Source organism: Hemibagrus wyckioides, linkage group LG17 (assembly GCF_019097595.1).
Source record: "Hemibagrus wyckioides isolate EC202008001 linkage group LG17, SWU_Hwy_1.0, whole genome shotgun sequence".
NCBI lineage: Eukaryota > Metazoa > Chordata > Actinopteri > Siluriformes > Bagridae > Hemibagrus > Hemibagrus wyckioides.
Window position 1 is genome coordinate 10,288,033 of NC_080726.1, and position 26,816 is coordinate 10,314,848.

The following is a 26,816-nucleotide window of genomic DNA, read 5'->3' on the forward strand; positions in this document are numbered from 1 at the left end:
GTCTATAACACACGACTCAGACAGACAAGTAGTCTTTAGAGCGAGACACAGGAAGCAACGCGAGGAGGCATTACCCGTCGTTAAAACTTTAATTTCGATTTGACTACAGCGTGATTATCCTGCGTTAAAATAAATAAATAAGATCTAAGCTGTTCACGTTTGGTGAAAGTTATGGAGCTGCTCTTACAGATGTTGGATAAAACTTAAATGAAGAGGAAACCACTCTCAGTGCCGGGGATTGCCATCACCGCCTCGCTCCGTGTCTCGACGGCTTTATTCAAAGGTTTTTTGTTTTACTGGATTTTACTGGAAGAGATTTGTTTAAGGACGAATTTGAAGCATCTTTAATACAGATATATAATCGACTCGGTTGATGGTCACAGTTTATGTCAGAAAACTAGAAATGGAAATTCCTCTGACAGGTGCGTGCGTCAACTTCTTCGACTGTTCGCGAAAAACCCAACAGCTGGATGTGATGTTTAAGTGTTTATGCTTCATGACTTTTCATGATCATAGTCCTAGATTGAATGCGAAAATTGCTCCTCTTTGTCTGTAGCCTATTAAAACAATTCATCACCTATCCTAATATGTGCTTTAGGAGTTCATTTTAGACCTTTATTTCAAATGATCTTTGAAAATCAAGAGCTTTTCAAAACGATTCTTCATATCGAGTCTTTTATATATTAATAAGTTGTACTATATAAGTAATGAGCTCATTTTTACAGTGCTTCCTTTTGTAGCAAATGTAAAGTTTTTTTTGTTTTTGTTTTTTTTACTCTATTCCACAGATTTCTAGGCTCTGGGTAAGAGCAAGTCAATGATGATCCCAAACTATACATGTGAAAATGTCACAGACATCGAAGTGCAAAAGAACCCTGGGAACCTGGTGGTCAGTGCCATCATGTTTCTTGCTGGTGTGGTGGGCAATCTGCTAGCTCTGGCTATTCTTGGGGTCCACCAAAAAGAACGACGAACCAAATCCTCGGTCTTCTGCATCTTAGTAACAGGACTTGCGGTAACGGATCTGGCAGGGACGTGCTTGCTGAGTCCACCGGTTTTTGTGTGCTACGCTCATGCTATCTCCCTGGTGGGCTTAACTGGCAACATGGTTCTCTGCAGCTCCTTTGCCTTTGCCATGACCTTCTTTGGCCTGGCATCTATGCTGATCCTGTGTGCCATGGCAGTGGAGCGCTGCCTGGCCATCAGCCACCCATATTTCTACTCCAAGCATGTACGAAGGCACTTCGCTAAGGTTGCACTCTTCCTTATCTACCTTTTCACAGGTGTCTTCTGCATGCTGCCCATCTGTGGTATTGGCCGCTACAAACAGTACTGCCCTGGCACATGGTGCTTTATAAAAATGGAGGCTGCTGGTGAAGGTGAAGAAGAAGAGAGACGCACGCTCGCCTTCTCACTCTCTTATTCCCTGCTAATGGCCTTGCTCATTACTATTGTGTTTGTGTGTAATGGCTCAGTCATCGTCAGTCTGTGCCGTATGCACCGCAGTCAGATCACACGCCGAGGATCTGTGGTCTCAGCTGGACGCAAGAAAAGGCTTAGCACCTGGTTTGGCCAGGGTGAGGAGGAAATGGACCACCTGGTGCTGCTGGCCTCTATGACTATCATCTTCGTCATTTGCTCCTTGCCTCTTACTGTGAGTACATGAGCTGGTCATATCACACTCTTTTTCTAATTTACACTTTATAATTTCACAATAACTACAGTGTACGTTAAGTGAATTAAAAGAAATTGGACACGCAGCAAAATGTTCATACATAGTTATGCACACTCTTTTCAATGTCTACAATATTATAGAAAAGCTACTATAGATAAGACGGTAGACATCAAAAGTTCTTTTGGGTACAGACCTTCATGTTTTCAATTTCCAGTTCCAGTTGTCCCAAGGCATCAGCTTTATTAATGAAGCTGAACAATTGACCAATTCTGTTAAAGCTGTAAAAGATTGTCTTTTGCTTAGGTGATAGTAAATTGTTAACAGTTTTGAATTGTCTGTGAGCATTCAAGTGAGCTAAGTCACACTTAGTATTGCATATTATTTTGGGATTTGACAACATGTAATATTCCCCAAAATCAACCAGGTTCATTCAAGAGAAAATGGTTTGCCAATGATTTTGGCACCTTGGTACAACGCACCATTACTCATACACACACAAACACACACGTGCGCACACGCACAAATAATCACCTTAGAGTTTTCTATTTAAGTTAACAGTAGGTGTGTCTCGATGTGTTGAGACATTGCGTAACTGATGCTAAAATACTTGTATAGTAGGTCTAGCAGCCTGCTGTTATGTCAGCTCTGTTTAATCCTTTCTTATAAATGAAAGGTTTATTACGTGACTGACAAGCCTGGAGGGGTGGAGTAGGCAAATTCGACTTCTGTTCGACCGTCTCTGTGACAGCCATGTATTGAATTCATATATTAGGTGTAGGTCAGGTTTTCTTTCCACTGCATGTTGCATACTGTATACAACAATATATAAGAATATAATGGCCTCTGCCAAATTCTTTCCATGTGTATCTTTCAGCTTTTTTTATTGAAGGAACAGGAACAGGTTTTTGCATTGTATTAGTTATACATTTTGCAAAGGAAATAGTTTCTTGTTGAACTTTCTTGTGCCCAGTGTTTAACTTTATTTCACCATTGCTGAAAATAAGATAACAGATGGGAGGTGCTGCACACGCAGATGAAGAGATGGCAGTGTGGAACGTTGCTAAGAATAAGAGACAGGAGCTGCTATTTTGTACGTTTCCCTTACAGTGAAGCTCTTGAAATCAAATAAGTACTCTAGATTTTATATAGTACATACTATATGTGACTTGGACATCTTATATAGTACATATTTTTTGTATTTATGATTATAATTATTGAATATAGAGCGTCTGTTACATCACCTCCCTGTATTCATCTATGCACTGAATTGGACCACCAATGAGATAATATTTCATACTATTACGACATTGTAGTTGTAAGGGTATGAAATCCATCTCTCTTTCTCTCTTTCTGTCTCTCTCTCTCTCTCTCTGTCTCTCATTCTTTCACTCTTTCTCTTTCTCTGTATTTGGTGTTTTGACTGCTTATCAATGTATGCCAGGTAACTAATATTGTTGCTTGTTATGTAATACTTCGCAGTAAACGAAACACAAATAGGTTAAATCGATACGGGTAAAGCAATACTTGCACTAATAGTTAGGATCTCCTTTTGTTCCGGGGAAACACTATAGTCTTGCTATTATTATCCAGTAAGCAGATAGCTGCCTCTTTGTAGTCCCTTTTCAAACAGCAAACACACACATAAGCCACTCATTCATGAATTCATCATCACTACTACAGTGTTAGTACTACACTCTATTTATGCACACCATCAATATATACGCAATTCCAAACGCTGAAGCAGTGGAGCTTGAAATATTAGGCTCTTTAGGTTCTTAGACACTAAGTCTGGAATCTGAGCTAGAGATGACTAGAAGAAGTTATTTTTGCCACATATACATTTACAGCACACTGAAATTCTTTTCTTTGCATGTCCCAGCTTTGGAAGGTGGAATATGCAAATTATAGAAGCAAAACATTTTGCCTAAGAACATACATTCTTACAATTTAAAAGGAAAGCCTGTACACCTGCTCATTTATGCAGTTATCCAGATCATGTGTCAGTGACACATAGCATAAAATCATTCATACAGGTCAAGAGTTTCAGTTCATGTTCGCATAGAACATCAGAATGAAGAAAAAGCGTGATCTCAGTGACTTTTACCGTGGCACGGATGGTGGTGCCAGAGGATCTGAAACTGAACAGAACAGAAGCCTCTAAAGTTTACATAAAATGGCATCGAAAAACAAAAAAACACTGAGTAAGCAACAGTTTTTGAAACGCCTTGTTGACGATAGGAAAAGGGCCAGGTCGGTTCAAGCTGCCAGGAAGGATGTAGTAACTCATATAATCACTCTTTACCACCATGGTGAGCAGAAAAGCATTTCAGCATGCACAGAATATCAAACCTTGGGGTGGATGGGCTGGAACAGTAGAAGACCACATCAGGTTTCACTCCTGTCAGGCATGAACAAGAATCTGGAAACCCAAACTGGACATCTAAAGATTAGGGGGGAAAAATGACTATGTCTTTTCCCTGTGAGTGTTTCTTATCCACTGTTGTGGCATGAATCATTTATGAGATCTACTAACAGAACAGCTCAAACACATAGAGGATAAGGATAACCTGGAAACATGCTGTGGCAGGATAAATCCCTCCATGGTATGTACCACCAACACATATGCCAGCTGACATGGGAAAATTTTACTAGTGACAGAAAAAATGTGCAATAGGTAATGAATAACTCAGGGGGTGAAAAAGTAAGAATAGCTTAGCGCTACGAATAGCCATGCAAGACCAAAGTCTGAGTAGTAGATTAACTGAAAGAGAGGTGCACCATGTCAGATTATCCAGTCAGAGTCCAGTCTTATGTAGCCATGAGACGATGTACTTAGAGACACAAACAAGCAGCAGAGCAGTATGAGTTAGACGCTAAGATAAGCTAAGGTTCTAGTGGGGGTAAACATAGAAACATTTAAACATATAAATATAATTTATCTAGAGACTGTAGTAAGATATGGGGTGAAGAAAACAGCAGTAGATAGCAGATAGATGTGGAAATCTTGTTTGGTGGCGACATGAGAAGCTGAAGGTCTTATGAGGAACTGTAGAAAATGTGGAAAGCTAAATGTAAGAACAGAAATTTTTAGAAGGAACTGATTACACGAATGATAACATTGTACACAGCCTACACCGGTGGCGGACCGTCAGGGCCAGCAAGGCCTTCTCTGCTGGCTTAAACAGCAGTGATCTGAAACACTGACTTGCATTTTAATATATTTAATATATTTTTCCATGAATGTGTATTAAATTATTCCCAACAGTCTATTCTCTACATTTCATAGCTTTTCTCCTGTTTGCGCTGCTTCCAGTAGTGTATATTTATGATGAGTATTTATCCATCATATTTTAGCTAGTGGCTGACATCATGAGTTGCCCGGCCGTAAGGCCTTCAGAATTAATAGTGCAGACGCCCGTAGCTTAAAATAAGTGGCAATGAAACTGTTACCTTAACCAATCAGATTTCGAGTTGGCGTCACTGGGGCCATCTAGCAGGCATACAATTACGTCAGCAATTTCCCATCCTTTGACTGGATAGTTGGAGTAGTCAGAGGCAGCGACCCGCCCATATACATTGTTTCTATATTCTCTGCGTCTCATTTTGGATGCTGCGTCCTCTGGAGATTGCAGTTTGTTGCATACGGCATCAAGAATGTCTTTTTTGAGAAAAATAAGCGTAATAAAATTGACTATTCCTTGTGAGGCGTGAAATACTGTAGCCTAATTTCTATTTTACTTTGTTATTTAATGGTTGATTAATATCTATTGCCGTGGCGTCCAGGGGCGATTCCAGAATTTTCATTTAAGGGGGGCTCAGCCCCCAATGGGGGTATAATAGTAATTAATAAATAAATAAAATAAAGGTTTGACTAACAGTGTAGGATGGTAAACTTATTGCAGCATTCCACTCTATTGAGTACTGAACAAGCCAAATACGAGTCTTGCTGATCACACACACACACACAGACACACACACACTTGTCTTCTGATCCTCGCTCTGCGACGCCGCTGTCTGCGGATTGAAGAACGCACTCAAAGACAGGGAAGAGTCTGCCGCCGTTTTCATATGAAATTTAAAGGGGATCACAAATTTGTCTGCAGTTTATGGAGGATCGCAGAATTTAAGGAGGGTTGAGTAGAAAATGGCCTAGCGACGCCCATGGTGGCATCATAATGATGGTATAGAGGTGGATTAATTCAGGAAGGACACCAGTGAAGGCCTAGGTGTGAAATGCACGGCCTGCCACTGGCCTACACACACTGACAGGCTACTTTATTAGGCTATTTATTACATTCAATCTGCCTTGTATCAACAGTTCAGAGAGGTGGTGGTGGTGGTGGTGGTGGTGGTGTAGTGGTGTGGGGACTATTTTCTTGGAACATTTTTCTCTTTTAATAGCAATCAAGCATCATTTGAATGCTATAGCCTATTTGAGTATTGTTGCTGACCAAATGCATCTCTTTATGGCCACAACTTATCATCACCTTCTCATAATGACTGCCTATAGCAGGATAATGTGGAGATAGCCTCACAAAGCATAGGCCATATCTGACTGGTTCTTGAACATGATTGTAGACTCAGTGTACTTCAGTAGGCTCTCTAGTCGGTGGATGGATCTGATTCGAGTGGAAAGGAAGAACAGCGCAGTATTTACATCGTGTCTCAAACAAAAGGGATAGAGAGTATATAATGTAAATGTATACAGTGTATATGAAAAGATGTGTTTAACATTAGAAGTTACAGCTTGTGGTAGACATGTTGGAGTCTTGGCTATGCAACACAGAAGCAAATATTTCCAAATTTTCCACGATCATTGTATCATTAAAAGAAAGCAAGTAATGGGGATGATTGCTTTCATGTGCTACATTTCAGACACAGTATCGCCAAGTATTTTGTATATTTTTGCCTCATTAATGAAAATAGTTACCAAAGTTCAATAGTTACCACATCTGGACAGAGTGAGTAATGTTATATAGCAAACACAGTGACATATACCAGTGCTGTTATACTAAATATCAGTACTCTCAGAGCACTGCTAGTCCAATCAGATTAGTGGACCATAATTAACTGTTGGCTTTCACCCAACCTTACAAAACTCTTCTGGATGAATGATCACAAATCCATACATCCACTTTTAAAAATGTGAAGAAAATCCTTCCCTGATGAATAGAGACTTTTATTGGAGCAAAGGGGGCTTAAACACCATACTTATGTCAATAGTTTTAGAATGGGATATTCAAGATTTTTGTTTTGTTTTTTTACTTTGGTCCTTATAGTGTACGTATATACTGTAGATAAAGAGCATAAAAGGCATCGCAGCTGTCAAGATCATGAAAAGACAGGTATCTAACACTTTGTAATACAATTATTTGCTAGTTATATTGATACAGGCAGGATCTGTCACCAAGAAAAGGTCATCCGGGTTGATTCACACCTTTTACAGTCTTTTAATGTGTCTTTATACTTGCTGAAGTAAATATGAAGAGCAGTTCTACAATATGCAGAACATGATATCACTTTGACCTACAGGTGTTATATTGCAGCCTTGAACATTTGTCATCTAAGCTTAATTTATAGCTCGCCTACTGTAGCAATTGCTGTTTGCTCAACAAACGAACACCTACATTAGCCTTGACTCTTATTGCACAGTGTCCTGTACTGTTTATTATTAATTCTTTGCAACCGGGGAAAAAATTGTAATGGACACAGAGCCACTAGTATATGGCACCTGTGGTTTCCTTTTTCCTTTATCTCTTTGAAGCTGTAAATCTTCTAAAGGTTAAACAGGCATGAAAGGTTCTCATCATTAGGACAGGTGCCAGGGATGGTAAGCCTTTTTCCATTGCAGAGGCGAACACTCATTATTTTCGACTCACTGTTCTATGAAAAAGAAAAACTCCATTCACAATTTACTTTAGTCTGTTGATCGTCTCATTTAGTGTCTAAATACATGAGCTTGCTTGTGGTAAACAGCATGTTTTTCAAGTCATGTGTGCAAAGATTGCAGTGTACAGTGTGCCAACAGACAACAGATGTTTGCACAGGTGATGTGTAAGACAAAATAAATTAATTAATTAATGTAGTGTTTAACTAAATGACCAAGCCTTTTTCTAACAGTGATGTTTAACAAACCAAACCACTACCTAGGAACTAAGTGTTAGATTTTATTAAGATGCTTTTAATGCAACCCTTTGTTGTGAAATAAGCTCCAAATATATTTTGAGGAAGTATTGAGTGAGCATGTTTTAAAGAGTTTTGACATGCATGTTTGCATAAGCGCTGCATTTACAGCATTTAATATTACTGATTAGTGTTAGGCTGTGGAAAAAATAAAGCAGAAGCAGATGGTGCAACCTTTCAGTTTTTGGTTAATAACTAAATATATCGTAACTTACTGACTTTTTAATTGATGCGTTGACATGATGATTAAAATCTTAACCCTGATCACTTACATTTCTGGCATTGGGCAGAGGCCCTTATCTAGAGACTTTTTATACTAAACTGAGCAATTGAGGGTTAAGGGCCTTGCTCAAGGGCTCAGCAGTCACAGCTTGGTTGACTTAGCATTCGAACTCACAACCTTCCGATCAGAAGGCCAACACCGTCATCACTAAGCTACCACATCCCCACATAGTGGTGACGAAAGATGAGTGAGTGACAGTGACCTTTAAAAATATCTAGACCACTGTCGTACTAGAAGGAAGAAGTTCACTACTTTCACTCTGCCTGTCAAACTATTTCTAACACTGTGGACATGCCTGTGATGGACTGCCTTCCCAATGAGATTATGTTTCTCCCCTTCAATCTTGCCCAAGCTACAGATGCACCCTGACCAGGCTAAAGTGGTTAGAGAAGATCAATTCTTAATTACTCAAAGTCTAAAAAGTCCCACGAGGTCCTGTTTTAAACCCCATTTCTTTTCATCTTATATATACGATACCGCTCAAAAGTTTGAGATCACTTGCATATTTCAGCTTGATTTCAGCTACAGAGGAAGACTCCATCAGCCATACCATCTTATGGGAGATGCTCCAGGAAGCATGGGGTGAAATCTCATCAGATTATCTTGTAATTGCTGCAAAAGGTGTTTTTTTTTTTTGATGAAAACATCATATTTGTTTGCAGAAATCATTTATCCTTGTCATCATGTCCTGTTCTTTTGCTATATTTTCTATTCAGACTAATTTTGTATGTGTTTTCTTGGAATATATATATATATCCTCATGATAACTTTCACATCACTATGCTGAAGATGCAAAATTATTAGTTGGTCAGACTCAGCATCACAGCAATCACCATCATATCAACAAAGTAGCTTTCACCATTAGGCTGCTTTTTTTTATTAGCTAATACACTGCTCTTTAACCATATTAAAATTGATCAGCAGCTCTTACCGGCAGTTCCTAACTAACTGTTGTGTACTTTAAGGAATATATCATCAGTAAGATCAATATCAGAGTAAATGCATCAGAGCACAAAGAGCTAACTGTAATGCAGTCTGAAGCCTTTGTTTTAGAAACCCTTCCTTGTAAATTGGTTTATTTTAAGCAGAAGGGTTAGGCCTTGTTACCCTTCATAGGAAATGTATTATATGAATTGTGAAAGTCAACACTGATCCTACGGAATCGTCTTGTTGCTTAATGAATACATGCATGACTCAAGAGTTCCTGTCATAGCAAAGCTGGAATCTGGAATTTAAGTAAAAAAAAAAAAAAAAAAAAGGACTTGAAATGGAAAGACCTTTAGACTGCAATCAGCTATTGTTTGTTGATTTGACATCTTGTGCATTGAGTACCCCAGAGAAAAGACTTTATAATAATTAAGTAAATTAATACATCTTCGATCTACATCCCCTTTGACAAAATAAATAAACTGATTCAAAGCACTGGATCTGCTCTCATGAAAAAAAAGTAAAAACAGCAAAATCGACAAACACACTGATTCAGCATCAAAGCATGCAAAAAACAATTGCATCTCTTTTTCTTGCTCCACAAGAACGTCTACTCTGTTCAAGACTTGGACATTTCTGTTGTGTGAGTTATTTTGCAGAATGACTGTGTTGAAAGATGATTTGCTATCTGGAATTGATTTCTATGAACATGCTAACATAAACAGCTATTTGTGTTACTCATCCATCCATAACTCTTCATTCATATTGCCAGGAATTAAAATAAGGTATGAAAAGAATGTGTAAGAAATAAAACATGAAGAGGCTTGTTGTTAGGATAGGAAGATAATTAATGGTGGGGTGGGGTGGGGTGATGCAGCACAATGTGAAGATGACTGTTTTCCTACAACTCAAATTGATCAGAAGAATTTACTAACTAATTTTGATTTATTAAAAGTGGCCATACTTTTTTAGCCATTTATAATTACGGTTAATGTTGTGGAACAGCCATAAGTTTATTCCTATTATCAATTACCTTATAGTAGCTATGAACTGTCATTCTCTAAATCTTTACTTGAAATAATGAGAAAAATTCCACTTGACACCAAGAAGTCCATAATTTATAGAGTTTGGCAGAAAAGCAAAAGTTACAGCTTTACATATGTGTTACAAACTGCTGACACTGGAGACACTTTTCTTTAACAAATTATTTTTATTATTTATGTTAAAATAAACACACTGCAAAACTTCATCATACTAATGATTATACTTAGTAACAGTAGCAGGATGTGAATTGGTTAATAATAATTGCTGTCAATTCTTTGCTCATCTGAAATTATGACTAAGGCCTGAAGAGTTTATTTATTTATGGGTTTATTAACCACGTCTCCATAACCACAAATGGCACTACTGACTGATTGGTTGGTTAAAATGTTTACAGACGTGGTTGGTTTGCATAACTGGAAGCATTCAGTGCCAACCAAAAATATTCCGAGCTGCTTCCTTTCATTAGTTAAGTGAGTGCTTGTAAATCCCAGGATATTGATCAGCAGTCTTCATACCTACTGATATTTGTGATAATTGCCCTTTATATTAAGACCCTTAACACCACTGAGATCAATAATAGTGTGACTAATTGGTGATCAGTACTGGTGTGTGGGATTAATTAAAGAAACTGAAGAATTAAGGCTGAACTGTTGTTGAGGATAACAGGAAGGTTTTAATGAATTTAACTGATTATGTGGATGTTATGGATGGCTGGAAGGCAAACTTTCATGGACCAAGACCCAATTACTTGAATGTGATTTCATCAATGTACTGGGCAGTTTTTTCAGTCTCTCTATCTCACACACACACACACACACACACACAGTGAAACTAATGAAACTCGTCTAAGACATAAAATACTTGTTATATATGTTATATAATATATGGCAATATATTGAACCCACAGAATAACTTTTTCCACTAAGGTTAAATGGATTAAGAAGACTGTGAGAAACTTTTTTTTTTCTTAGAAAGTACTGCAGATGTTGTAAATAATATATTTTTTCCTCTCCATAAACAATGATTATTAATGTCAGATGTTTTTATAACTTCCTGAAGATTTACAAGTGACCAAGCAGTTTTATTTTATGCACAGTTGTTTGATAATGGGGGTGCCATGTATTTAATAAATTATGTTGTTTTAAATTCTAAGTATAAAGTCAGTGTTACTTTGCTATGGATTTAAATCAGATCCACTGCCCATGTCTTGTTTGCCAGTTATAATTTACTTTTATAGTCATATAATGAATAGAAATTTCCCAGGTCCCAGAGAGATCTCTTATCGGAAAGGAGTGTAAAGAGCCTGTTGACTTTATTTAATGTTTCATAATTTATTAGTAGCGGCCTCTATCTTTGTGGGCTTTTATTATGTCCTAAACTCCTTTAAATACGTAAGAATGTTTAAAATGTTCCTTTGATGAAGATCACCACAGGGTATTTTATGATGCTTACTGATATACGATTATATGATGACATACACACACTGTATATGTGTGCATGCGTGTGTGTGTGGGTGTGTGCGTAGATGATGCACTGAAATGGACTGCTAACCCATCCGCAACCCCTGACCATGATGCTGAAAACAGATGCTGAAGATAAATAAATTAATATTTTTAAAGTGTTTGTTCTAATTTGAGTCTGGATATACCTGTTATGTCTATAACTTGTTATTGAAAACCACATCTGAGGTAGTTTAGTTGCATGTAAACTGTGACCATAGCGTTGCACTCTTTTCACGTATTGTCTCTATTTTTAATGCATGTGAAGCAGAAACACACAGACATTCATTGCAATTGCACACTCTATGTGCACACGTAATTGCACACAGAATCTGCTGTTGCAGCCTGTATGGTGCTTTTCTGGAAAACTTTTTATTGAGCTGTGTGTAATTTCAGCTGTCCTCGTCTCACATTAGCACTGTTGTACGTATGAGTATTAGTTTTCTAGATAAAAAAAAAAAAAAAATGAAGCACACCATTGAGCCTGTAGTTCTGGAATAACATATGAAGGGTGGATTGAATGGATGTGGTTGCGATGCTTGTGCAATTTATGTACTGTGAATTCTTTGGGGTCAAAGAGAGTGTGAGCTGAAGAGGAACTGTGAATTAGCTGGTGTGTGTTTGTACATGTACCGCTATTATTTTAAATGACAGCTGCTGCTACAGAACTTTTTTGGCAAATCTTTCCACTGGCAGTTCACTCCAGGAAGGAGACAGAGCTTCAGACTTGTTCACCACGCTGTTATGAACACTCATTGATGATGTGTTCACATCTGACTCGGTTGAGTCTCCCCAGCGGCTGATATAATGGGATGCCAGGAAGTGTAACATCTGGAAACTACATGTTTCTAGGGAGATTACCCTAAAACCAGGAATGGCTGACATCCAATATTCTGGAGTCACAATATTAAAAAAAAAAATATTGGAGAATGAATAATGACTTAAGAAGACTTAGCGTTGTGGTGGTGTTTAAATACTGTAGACCACAGAACTGCTCTGTTCTGGAGCCAGTCAGGATCTAAAGGTGCAAATCCTCTTCAGAGGTGTGTCTATATGTCAACTGTTTCCTCCTCCTCTAGGCCATATAACAGGTGTCTACATGTCCTTGTTCATTTTATTATTATTATTATTATTATTATCATTATTATCATTATTATTATTTTATTTTATGCCTTAGAGTTTGAAATTGTACATGCACCGTTTATGCCTCTCTTTTATGAGACAGCTGTATATTTATTCAATGACCCATAGAGAATAGAGTGGTTTATATGTATAGTATCGTATATATATACACACAGCTGTCTTTCTTAGGTTTATGGCAGAGAGAAATGTTCTGAATTATGTAAACGTTACACTCAAATGTAATGGAAAGTTGATGTGAATAATAGCACATTCTAACCGTAGCAAAGATTAATTGCCTAGTTTAACGTTGCCGTATTGTGTAACCAAGTCAGTTATATTTATTTTGCACGTACTGTATACATAATCATGTATACATATGCAGAACAATGTTGCAAGAATACGATCACTGTAAGAGGGGAAATCTAATTAGAAACATAAAATGCATGTTACCCATGAAAACTGTGGTTTGAGGTTGAGACAGTTGATCTCCTTTTTTGTAGTGTAGTGTTGTTTTGGTGGTATGAGAAATCATCCATCTTTGACCCTGAAAGCATCTCAGGAGCCATTGAGATTTATTTGGAAGAAGTCCGAGCATTGATCCTTTGTCGAGGTCAGCTTAAATTCAAAGCAAAAGCCGACCACTCTCAGCAGTAAGTAACCGGAAATGGTTCTTTAGGGCAGTGCCGCAAAAAAACTATTTTTTGCACATTAATGAATTAGAACGACATTTTCCACTGTGAACCAAAGCCACTTTGGAGGATTTGAACCCATATTTTAACGAATAATTATTAACAATTATTGAAATGACATTTAGTAAGTCTCTTCGGAAAAAAAAAATCCCTGGTATAAAATGCTGTCATAATACTGATAGTTAAGTTTTAAGTGAAGATGCTCTTGTTGTGTGTGGTCTTGAATCAGTGTTTTTGGCTTGATTAGCAAGCTTACATCTAAAGATATCAAGTGCTAAAGATATTATCACAAGACTCTCCTTCTTTTAATTAACTGTCTAATTTAATCTGATGAAATATGTGTATAGTAATCACTACTTTGTTGGATATGGGTGTATCTCTTACAGAGAATTCTTTAGGTTTGTTGGCTGCATCAGCAAATATACTTCCCCCTATGAGATGACAGTAGCCCAAGATAAGATTTAATTTTAAAAAATATGCTTGCATATGATGACCTGTGTGTAACAGTTGTGCAACTTGCTGATGTATCAGATGTCTTAATTTGAAGTGTTAATTTCGAGGCTGATAAAAATATCGCTCCACAAATGCAGTGTTTATTTAGTGCTGAAAGCAAAGAGTTCACGTAAATGCGCTGTGGAAAATTTCTGACTGTTCCAACACCATGTACACTTAAATTCTTCCTGGATATCAAATTGACTGATCTGTGCTTTTTTGGCTTTGTCACAGTATAAACTGCGCGCAAGACAATTCTATATTTGGTATGTTGCAACCACTTTGCTGATGCTTAAACAAATATTCTGTGAAATTCATCATTTATTTGCTTGTGTGTCTCAAACAATCTGCATAGAATTTACCCACAAAGACAGATATCCATTTTTTTTTTTTTATGTCGGTGCTTCTTATATGTTCTACCGCTTGATCAGAATGGGTACACCAGCTGCTCGTGCTCTTTTTTGTTTACCCAGAAAGTAATACCCCACACCACAATCACTGGAAGCTTTCTCTTGTCATTTATAATATCTATACCAATGCCAGTACAAACACAGGAGTGAACGAAATCCCTAACCAAATTAGAAGCCATAAATCTTAATGATCAGCATCAGGGAAAGTCCCTGAGCTGCTGAAAATCCACCAGGTCAGCTTTCTTTCCTAAAAGCATATTGGCTCCTGGACTTATTTCCATTTTGTAACTCCATTATCATGTAATATGCATTTGGCTCCACAGACTCTTCCTGCACGGAAGCACAAGGTGATGCTCTGCCCAGCCGCGCTGTCTTGAAAAACAGACAGGCATTAGCGTGATTCGAGCCCTGCTCTGGCCCGAACACATTTCCCTTCATCCTTCCACTGAGACCCAGTTTTGTGTGTCCACTCTGTCTCTCTTGTCCTCTCAACACTGCATCTTTTGGCGATTAAGACACAGAGCCAGCATCTATGCTGATCTGGTTGTTGTGCTCTGTGTTTGCATATTAATGTCCTCTGTGGTTGTGCAGGAGTCAAACAAAAAATGTGGAGCAGTTTGGATTAGCACTAGAAGTCAACCTTCAAGATGCGAGAGGGTTGTTATTACGAAGGAGACATTTTATTACTAATACCACCCTGAAATAAACTCTTTGTTATTATGCTCCTCAAACCATTTTTTGAACAGTTTTTACAGTGTGGCAAGTTCTCCTGCTGAAAGAGGCCACTGTTATAAAGGAACACTGTTGCCACGAATGGGTGTATTTGGTCTGCAGAAATGTTTAGGTAGGTGTTATGTGTCATCAAATAACATCAACATAAATGCCAGGATCCCAGCAGAACATTGCCCAGAGCATCTCTTGCCTTCTTCCCATAATGCATCATGTAAGTAATTGAATGTTTTTAAAGAAGTTCTGGTAATGCCTTCTGTAAAGCCTGTATTCATAAATCATTACATATATGCTTATAATTCATTGTAAGCTGAGTAATGATTAATTGTAAGCTATCCTCCTCCCAGACTCAAACCAGTCTGGCACTCATCAAGAAGGCATTTCTGCCTGCAGATCTCATGCTTTCTCAGTGTTTTTTGTTTTTCACACCATTCTTTTTAAATTTATAGAGACTGTTGTGTGTGTATGGGTGAAATCCCAGGAGATCAGCACTTTTAGAAATACTTAAACCAGCCTATCTGGCAGCAGCATCCATGCCACAGATCATTGAGATCCTGTCAACCAAGAAAAGGCATTTAAGGCCACAGTAGATTCAGGCTGAAATGACACTTTTCCCATTCTGATGTTCAATGTGTGTTGTTGCCATATGGTTAGCTGTTTGGATAAGGTGAACAGGTGTTCCTAAAGTGGCCATAATTTTACTGGAGTATGAACATTACTTACTTCGTACACCATTGATGAGGTGCTACTGAATAAGGTGATAAATCTACGAACCTCTTGAGCTCATAAGCAAATAATGTCATTTCTTTGTAGCTGTCAGGACATGCAAGCAGTATGGAAAAACAAATCTGTAACATCTCTGTTCCACTTTCAGTATGTACAAGCAGCTCACTTTAGGCTCTGAGACAGGCCACAGGATGTAGACTATATTTGATTACAAGCCAGAATCTTTGACACAGATTAACGCTCAGCGATCCTGTCTGCCTTAAAGGGTCATTTGCACATCATTGCCAGGAATTGGCTGCACTTGGGTAAGGCCTGGCATAGCACAGGAGGAGGGGTGCATTAAATAGTTACAGTTGCAAGTCGTCCATAGGGAACCCAATAAATTCCACACTGAAATGATGCCAGATTTAGGCAAAATTTGATCTGTCTAGCTATAGTGGAGCAGATAAAAAGAGAAATTTTATATATATTATATATCATTTGTATATAATACATGAGAAAGTATGTTTAATGTAAAATGCCAGTGTGTACACAAGTCGGTTTAACAACAGAGATAAGAAAAAAGTGTGAAAAGTTTGCCACACCCAAAGATTTGTACAGAAGTGTGGCTGGTTTGTGTTGTGCTGTGTTGCTTTGTACTGTTGCAGTGTTCACTTGCAAATAGGTATAGGCTGTGTACAACTCAGTAACACATTTGCTCTATTTTGACAGACATGCGTGTATCTAGTATATAAAGTTAATTAGACTTTGTGTGTTCCAGACAGTACCTTATTTATATTATTAATTTTACGAGTAAATGGGATGATCAATTATCCATTATCTTTATCGGTAGGAAGAGTAAAACTGTTTACTGGTTATACACTTAGGTAGAATTACTGGTGTTTTTAAGAAATGATTGTTGCAGAGTGGTAATGAAATGTTGACATTCATATTATAGTTTAAATCTTCTGCATCTTAAAGGTTCTGAAGTATAGTTGCATTTCCATATGTGCTGAATCGACTCAATTAAAAAAAAAAACACACATAAGTGCTCGTTAGTGTTTAATAATGCAAGACAGGAAAAACAAGATGAACAAGAAGGCAAGAGCAATAATTGGCATCTTGTTCAGGGAACAAATATCCCTTACAGGATTAAGAGTACATTTCACAGTTCATTCCAGTCTAACTGGAACACTTAACACCCCTTACAGGAAGTGTTTACTACTGTTGCTCTCCTGTTTGTGTCTGCCATTAATATTAACCCTGTAATTTCCCAGAAGAGATCACAGAGTGGCAGAATTACACTCTCCATTCTCATGAACACATACCTGTATTATTAGTCTTTATTCAGTTACTGAGCAACATGCTTTAGTATGAATAGTTACTATTCTCAGTTAAGCAACTTTAGGAGTGTTGTAGTTTTAAATATCAGCACAGCTGTGCTGCCAGTAATCACACCTCTGATAATATTCAGTATAACATTACGACTGAGAATGTGATATTGATATATATATATATAGCAGTTATTTAAGCATGAAATTAATACAGAGTATCTGATATTTCAGACACACTATATATGGCCAAATATATATATATATATATATATATATATATATATATATATATATATATAATATGATTGGACAAGCATTGCTGCTATTTATACTAAATACTAGCAATGCTTGTCCAATCATATTAATGGTTCAGTACTGTTATATAACCCCAAATAAATCCACAGATCAAAATGAAAGTACTTTACAAAGATCTTAAAATACCTCTACATGCCATGCTACTGTTTGTATGTGTAAATGTAGAGTACTGTGCAAAAGTCAGAAATCACCCATCAATCAAATAGTCATTCAGTACTTACTGTTAAATATTTGCTGGCAAACAATGTACAACAGATTCATTCCATTCCTTCTTTTTGCAGGCAAATATTTATGTTCAATCTTACTAATAAAATACTTACAGATTTCATACTGTTTCTACTTTTGAATAGCTGTGTGTGATTAATATTCAGTAGCAATACTGATCAATAATGATGGGAAAATGTATTAAACAGAAAATCGCACAACTGTAAAACAGTATCCGTAAATATTATATTTGTAAAATTGAACTTTAATTTTGACCTGCATAAAGAAGTACTGAAATTAGAATTAATATACTGTACATTTTCTCTTTATTACTGTTTGCCACCAGACAATTAATAGTAAGTACTGAATGCCCATCTGACTGAAAACATAAGATTGATCTCTGACTTTTGCCTGTGTATATATTCTCTAAATAGTTCCATTGTAGTGATGGATGCTATAGCTGTTGTGTGCAGGATCAGGATATAACACAGATGTATGTACCATCAGCAGTATTGTGAAATCCTAGACTTCTCTTCCCCCTGTTATCTGTTTAGCAGAGCCGAGTATAGACATGTCAGCCTGGTGTTTTTAAACTTCCTGGCCTGACCTGGGCACTGTACCAACTAACATCATTACTGAACTGGCCCAATGCATCCATGTTCAATTTATTTCAATATCGACCCTAATTTGTAACTGAGCAAATCCAATTGTACAGTCTTTATCACTTTTTCGTGGCCGGACGTCGAGTGACATCATGCCAGCACTGTCTCATCAAATTAAATGCACCGAGGTCATGAATAATATAACATGCAGTTGGAATACATTGGCGTCTAAATGCGACGATGATACAGCATTAAAAGAATACAATATCACTCTGGAATGAGAAGATGAATCTTACATGAGACTTTGGGACCTAAGTGTTATTGATTGATGGTTTTTTTTCTACACTTTACGGCGGATTCCTCAACCGCATTATTCCATCTGTAACCAAAGCCTGGTGTTGTTTCTTGGAACATAGTTTGTGTGTAATTTTATATTCTGCGGAGTGAGCGGATTTCACTGTGCAGGAACGTCTCAGAAAAAGGCCATCACTGCCTCGACTAGATAGCAGTGCGCCCACAGAACAATTCCCCGGCTTCTTTGATCACCCTTTAAAAGCACTTTACATATATATTTTAAGTTATTGTGGGCTGTGGCCAAAAGCACAGTCTTGAGATTGCATTACTTAAGTATGCAATGATTGATTGCAATAATCCGGTGAGCTATCAAAACACAGAGCTTCTTATATTGATCTACCCTACCTTTAAAGCTAGTGCACAACATCTATATCAGGAAAATCTACGAAAAGAAACAGTAATTATGTCCTAAAGGAAATAATAATAATAATAATAAAGGAAGTAATATTAGGAATGTGACATGTGATAGAGTAATGCAACAACTGGAACCTGTTTTGTGCAAATTGCAATTGCAGAACCTGTGATATAATATGAAGGGTTTTTTAAATACCCATTTTTGCACTAATTCACACATTTAATTGAATGTGTTTCAGGATATTGTTTAATGTGTTCTTGTAGTCAAATAATATGATTATGAATATAATGAATATGAATATAAGATTGATGTTTCCAGAGCAAAAATGACTCCATTTCTATAAATTAATGAACCACACATGCTCACATAATCTCTCTGATTAAAACAATGTGGAGATGGAGACATGATAAAATAAATTAAATATCAAATGTTTGAATTGAATTAATTTCCTAATGAATAACTTTTGACTTTTATAGGAGAATAGCTTTGCATGACAAGCAATTTAACCCCCTGCTAACATTAACAAATTTCTTCTTGGTAAAGAATGATACAGAAACCTTTTATATTTGTATTTAATGTAACATCCGTAAAACAAGTTACTTATCACTATCACTATGACAGCGATAAAAGGTTGTTGCACACACTCAGGTAGAGATATTCAAACTGTTTTTCTAAGAAACCTACTCCCTAGTTCTGGAAAACTCACACCCCATCTCAGCCTGTACCTAATTATCAAATTATTGGCAGCAATTATTTTTGGAACATAAAGAAAGTAGACATGAATCAGGACAGGGGCCTGAAGGGTTGAATGGAAGAGTACACCATGAAACTATTAATAAGCAAGAACACTGAAGGACAATTATATAAATATAGCTTCACCACAACACGCTTTCAAGTGCAAACAGGCCTGCCGAATCAGTCTGGTGAAGATGATGCCTCTCTGATAGTAGCTGTAATTAAGACCTCCAACCCCTACCCCAATGAACGTACAGTCAAAGGTTAGAACAACCACAACAAAGTAGGTCACAAACACACAAAAGAAAACAGGAAGCTTTTGGTTGCAGTTAGAGTACAATGTTTCCCTAAAGAGAAGACACATTCAATTCCTTGGCTGTTTTCAGCTATTCTTATTACTATTATTATTATTATTATTATTATTATTATTACTGAATACCATTTATCACATTTTGGCATTTTTCCCAAAATTAACTGCCAGAAAACCTACTATATTGTCTAAAGGGAATGTAATGCAGGCCCAACCTTGTCCCTGAAAATCTACTTGCCATTCCAAATGTAACAAAGCACACCTAATCCAACTAAGCAAGGTACTCAGGAGCTTTTGAATACTACAGTAAGGTGTGTTACTTAAAGTACGTTTGGAGCCAAACTCCTAAAAATTCCTGATCTACTGGTCAACAGCACTATCATTACAAAAAGAAACCTTAAAAAACGGTTTGCTCTGCAGTCAATTCAGATGACATGCAGCTTTATCTTAGATAAAAATGAAAAGACTTGTTCTGCAGGTAACACTTTATGACATTTATGACCACCGTTTGATTTTGTGGTGTTCAGTGAAAGTGAACTGTGGATGAGGAACATGTAGCTGATATTAAAAGTAGAGACACGCTGCATAAGTTTCATTGTCTGGTCAAAATGCAGCCATTTTCTAAATTTTCTTCTCTGTGCAGAACATTTGAACTAAAAAAAAAAACGTATCTCAAAGCCTGTATGCATCAGCTTTTGCTTTGTACCTTCAACAAAAGATTCATACTGTTTCTGGTCTGTTCTAGGTCTTTGTGTATGTTATGTCATATGGTGGGTGTATGTGTTTGCAGTCTTGTGGCTTTATGTTCAACTTAGAAGGCTGCTGACAAAATTCCCTAAACAGGCCCTCTAACTGATTTCCTTTCAGTTAACCACACTGTCAATTTGTTCTAAAAGTGCTTATTTAAAGAGACCTTGAAAGTCCTCTGGTGCCCAGGCAGTCTTGTCGGAACTTGATTAGTAGGCTGCGACAGGATGGTGAGCTTCTCCTCGAGGACCATATGAGGCCTGGGAATGTGGTAGGGCATGTTTTCTGGAGTTGTTTTGACAACGTGCAACTGTGACAATCACTGGCTTCTTGTAATGTCACACAGATGAGTTGGTAGCCACCGATTCAGAATTGCTGAATAGATGTCGGAGCACAGCTTTGTCCAGATGGTATGACACTTCACTGACACCATCATTAACATTACTTAGTGGCTTATGGAAATTTGTCTAACTCCCCCGTTGATGTTAAAGTGGGAGTAATTGAACGTGGTAGGTATTGAATGTCCAACACTGGTACATTTTACAGTCATTTTTTTTCCAGACCTTATCTGTCTATTACTGTTTTATTCAAAATGTCCACCTTCTAGTAAAATTAGAAACCTATTCTGTTCCCTAGCCTAACATGTACTGTAAGGTACCACTACGTGTCAAGACATGGCATATTTTAAAAGTTATGTCAGTAATGTCCTGCACCCTAAATAATTGCATTTCGATGCTTTGAAGGTGTAAATAGAATTGTTGCCTTTCACACATAATTTGTCATAATTTTCCATTACATTTTGCTAAGAAATGTTAGGTGTCAGTGATGTGTCGTCAATTCCAGCATGTTCTTGTACTAAGCCAAGCAGTGACATCAGGAACGAAGGCATGCAAGGCAGATTCCTGCTCCTAAACAGAAACAGCATTCGCAGCTCCTGATGGGATTTGTGGAAATGTGTTTCAGGTTTGAATAAACAAAACAGCCACATGTGCAGGTGCTGTGGTCTGGAGAAGCAAGTCATGACCTAAGCTATCTACACAGAACACAAACAGTCCAGACTTCAGCTGCAGTATGGACGTTTATGTGTTTGATGTGTCTAGAGCCTTCCTAGAAGCGATTTATGTCCCTGTCACACTGCCACAGATGAGAAGGCAAACAGCAGACTCCTAGAGAATTATGTATCTGTATCTTCTGTATTGTCTGTATTTTTACTGCAAGGTTTCTTTTTACATTTTCTTTTTACATCCTCAGGCATAGCATGTGTAGTCTGTCAGGTTGTTGAAACGAATGACCATCCCCAAAAGCACAGTCCATGCCAAAAGACTAATTAGTATGACTTAGCCAGCCAATAATCCCCTTTTCTCAACACATGTATCAAATGCCACTTTGTGTTGGACTGGGAATCTAAACTGTTCAGTTTCGGGACAAAGTCAAATAAAGCATATGTAGAAACCAAACTAAACTTGCTGTGTACATCTGTTTTATTAGCTGCATAACAAACATGGTTATATAGCAGATCAGACATATGGACCTCAGATAACTAAGGATTTAAACCCGGACACAGTCGTAATTACTGTAAAGATTATCTGGACAATTATGACAGGAAATATACAAGCAGTAATATTACCCGGAATAGATGTTTATGTTGAAATTGTGTGTGTTTCCAGAACCAGAGAGGTTGACCTTTTCACAATTCAATGCCGTGGATGTGTTGCACATCCTGTCTATGATCAGACTATAATAACAGAGATTTGTCTTTATAATTTGGTTTTCCTGACAATACCCATCTCATACAAGTCCTTCACACAGTTAAACTGGCCTGTCAAATCATATTATTGTACAGTGTGCTGTCTCGCCTTTCACCTGCCATTGGTACACTATGAAATGTTTGGCAATTGCAGTCATCCAGAACTGCACACAAGATTTGAATGCTTGTAGAATAAACATCGAAGTAATTAATAATAGTTAATAAAGGGTTTCCATGGCATGTAGAAGTTTAAAAGAGCGTCACTATTCAGTCATTTAAAAATATCTTTCATTTTGCAGCACAACTGAACTCTCATTTTATTTCTTTTTTTATGCCTCTTAGATCTTTGGCTTCGTCAATGCCATCAGCCCGGTAGGCAATGACCAACAGAACCTTCTGGCTTTCCGTTTCTCTGCCCTCAACCCTGTGGTGGACCCCTGGGTCTTCATCATCTTCCGCAAATCCATCTTCCAGCATGTACGTGCGCTCTTATATTGCCGCTTCAGCAAGGCAGCAGTGAAGAACACAGCCCCAGATTGCTTCTCGCACCGCTTAGAGAGTATGGTGCCTGCAGAGTCCACTGCTCTCCAAAGCAAAAGTTACTGTGGCATGCCTCAGTGAGAGCCAGCAGCAACCACTTTAACTTGATCAGGGTCATTGTGGATTCAGAACTTATTTCATAAACACTGGGCATGATGTAGGAATACACACTGGATTGGATACAAGCCCATCACAAAACATCATATATATATACATATATATATATATATATATATATACACACATGTATTCACACACACACCCAATTTTGTCTCTAATCCACCTACTGGCATGTTTTTGGTAGGTGAGAGGCAACCAGAGCACCCAGTGGAAACCCCCTATGGACTTGGGGGAGAACATGCAAAACTAGAGCTCAATAATGGACCAGGAGACATTGATCTGGACACAGTGAGGTGCCAATGTTCGCACTATCCACCCTTTTTTGAACCATTAGGAGACTTCAAAAAAAGGAAAACTTCGTTAAATACGTATTCAGAAACTACTATACAGAAAAAGAAGAAGGAGTTCTGTATAAAATGGTGGATTGTATCTACAACAGGAAAGATGTAGGATTGGGCCTTCTTAAGGCCTGTGTGTGCACAAACCATGATTGATCTAGATATGACTAGATATTCAGAACTATTATTGCCTACAATAATATTCTGTTTAGAAAGCCAGTAGTGTATCATTAATAAAGACGGAAGGTTTATCATGATAATTAAATATTTATTAGCACTCACCTGTCATTATATTAGGGACACCTGTACCCCTGCTTTTTCATGCAATTATGCATCCAGGCTGCACAATAAATAGTTATACATATGAACCCGCCATAGTCAGAGTCACTGATATTATTTTCCCTCATTCTTAGGTTTGATGCGAATATTATCTGATGCTCTTGACCTGAATGCTCCTTCCATGTGATTTTATAATTGCTTGAATGTGTAGATTTACAGGTTTTCTTAATTAGATTAAGAGAGTGCATATGTCACTCGATCAGTGCAACAACATTCCTTCATCTTCAAGACAGTAATTCTGTAGTCATTTTTGATGCCCTCATTTCCAACAGAATTTTAAGTACACCCTGCATAAACTATGGTATGTTTGGATATTTGTGAATATTTCTCAGCTCGATTTGTAATCGTCTTAATGTGCATTTGTGTATTTGCACTTCCCCGCCTTCACAGTGAATGTAGGTGTTATTTTTGCGTTGTCTCATTTCATTTCAAGGCAACCATCACATCTATTAACCACCTGGACCAGGTAATACATCTCATGGGAGTTTTACTAGGATCGAAACTAGATTCTGCATTAAGCTAGAAACCAAGTGAAGTGTTGAAAATATTGCTTTTTTCTGTGTAAGCAATGTTGATTGGTTATGCATTGGTTGTGAAACAACAAATTACACCGAATCGTAACATAAAATCTTGCTAGAGTTATGAGATTTCTTAACCTTGAGGAATTTCCTGTCATTGTTTGTTTTGTTTTTTTTTTAATACTGAGCTTCAAAGGCCTGTGTGTCTGCAGCTCAGCCACATTACCTTCTCATTTTAACCTTTAAACAGTATTGTGTGAAACACATCCATGAATATTCAGTATCTTCTTAATTATACGAATTAAATCTAACCAATAGCTTATAATATCAGTCACAATCGCCCATCTTCATTTATTGAAACCACATGTTGAAAGTTTTTCCAGGGGTTGTTTTTATTCGTCTTTCTCAGCACAGACAAAAATTTGCACTTTCCGTTAGCTGGTCACTCGGTCTCTGTGGTTCGTTGTTTGTAATGTGACAAAGAAAAGGTTTTTAATGCAACATGTGGTATCAATAATTTATGTTGTTTAAATCGTTAAAATCATTTTTGTGGTGTTTGAACCGTCTCAGATTTGCCTGAACTTCTCTTTTAACTTGTGGTACATTTATAATTCATAGTCAGTCTAAATCAAAGTGCTGGACAGATGCTTTCAGAAGCGTTCCGGGCCCAATGCAAATGCTTAATGGGAATTACAAATACATGGCATGCTGTAAGCAGGAGATACTTTTACCTTCCATATTTGGCTGTTGGAACATTTTTGCTATCACAAATGTGTCCTGCTATTTTTGTATACACAGCGTTTGAGGAAATGGTAGGCATTAATATCTGCATTTGAAAGCTTTTCTCCCAAACATTCAAAACAGACACATCGTACCCTGTAGATACAGTCGAGGTTATGTAGATAACAAATTTCCACTGTTTTAGTAAAATATAACAACCACTTGCTGTCACACGTCAGTGTAAACCTGGTTATCTATGAAATATTCTAGAGATGTTCTTATTTGTAACTTATAAATGCATTTTTTGGTGTGTGTGTGTGTGTTTGTTAAGGAAATCCTCAGTGGTGTATATAGCAGTGAAGTCTTTGTATGTACATTAAATGCTCCATCTGGTTTTTGTGAGTTTTGTGTGCGGTTCTCTTTTTGATTTGCACTCAGCTCTTCTTTTTATTTTTTTTTCTCAGTCAGTGTTGCAAAAGAGAGATTTTACTTGTTCCATCATGGAGAGTTGTAAAATTAATAAACACTTCCAAAAGAAAATGCAGTGGTCTTAGTCATTTGCTGAACACATAGGCAGGGAGAGCGGAGTTTTGACTGATCTGGTTGCACTATTCTTCTTTGCAACATGTGTAAAGATAATGGTCCAAAAACATCTCCAATAGCAGTGCAAATAGTTAAGACTGAGCTCAAAACTTCAAAGAACGACCTAAATACAACAAAGTGGCATTAAAAATCAAGAAAATGATTGTAGTATAGAATGAAAGAGAAATTTCTACATATCAGCAATAAACCCTTTAATAGAATCTGACAATTTCAACCTCAGCTTTCATTTACAAGCTTATATTCAACTTCTTTTTTCTTTTATTGTTGTTGTTTTTTTAAATATTTCCTTGCTAGCTAATGTGTGACTGGCTCAGACATGGCTCCTATTGTCAAAGTAATTGTAAAAGCAGGGAAGATAAAGCCCTGTACACACAGCTCCGAAGTAACGAAAACTGTGGGCTAGAATCTGTCAGCAGACTTATCTGTCAGTATTTATGAATCCGACCGGTTTGTGGTTCTATCATGGACTGCTAAATGAAAACAGAGTGACTTGAATAAAAGCAGTGACTTGATGCCTCCAGCAGGGTGGTACAGAGGTCAAGCACCAGCCAGCTAACTGAAGAAAAGCAAACACACGTGAAACAAAAGAGTGCCCCGTATACAGGAACTGGGTTTTCAGGCAAAGTCAGTTATGCCTCTGACAATCACAAACAACGTTTGTGTCCACAGCACACCACAAATACGCCGACATGACGGGACATGCTTCTGCAGATGTACACAATATGAGCAAGTGAAGACAAAAATAACATCTGCTTTGATTAATGCAGCCCAAGTTGCATCTGAGTCTGCCAACTTTACTGAACAGCTCTCCTGACACTCTGCTGAGAGTGTGAGATCAGACTCGGTAGTAAACATTGCACTCAATCACAGACTTTATGAAAAATATACACCATGGTAACCGTGAAAAGGATAAAACTCTCAGGAGAGGAAACTCAAAAGAGAACCGCCTCTGGTTAACACCAAGTTAGAGTGCAATAATAAATAATGACTGTAAGTCTAAGTAGCAACTGTAAGTGTGAAGTGTGTAAGAAAGGATGTGCAGAATCAGTGTCATAGTTAAAGAGAGCTGGGGAAATCACTGGGAAGTTATTTAGTTGTGAACCTTGTCTGAGGATTGAGCTTAAAAACAGGAACACTTTTCTTCTATTTCATCTTCTCAAAATCGCAAATTACAGTT

General features: G+C 37.5%; 1 protein-coding gene across 3 annotated transcripts; it reads left to right on the plus strand.

The window, feature by feature from the left end:
- Window positions 1-25,564, plus strand: ptgir (prostaglandin I2 receptor). Of its 3 annotated transcripts, XM_058414289.1 has the most exons (4): window positions 1-422; window positions 789-1,654; window positions 22,804-22,938; window positions 23,306-25,562. In XM_058414289.1, the coding sequence occupies exons 2-4, from the start codon at window positions 818-820 to the stop codon at window positions 23,369-23,371; spliced, it is 1,038 nt and encodes a 345-aa protein (XP_058270272.1). In that variant the 5' UTR covers window positions 1-422; window positions 789-817; the 3' UTR covers window positions 23,372-25,562. The 3 variants fall into 3 exon arrangements, with proteins under 3 accessions (XP_058270272.1, XP_058270271.1, XP_058270270.1); XM_058414288.1 differs by having other exon boundaries at window positions 2-283; window positions 22,804-25,564; XM_058414287.1 differs by having other exon boundaries at window positions 3-422; window positions 22,804-25,563.
- Window positions 25,565-26,816: the final 1,252 nt, after the last annotated feature.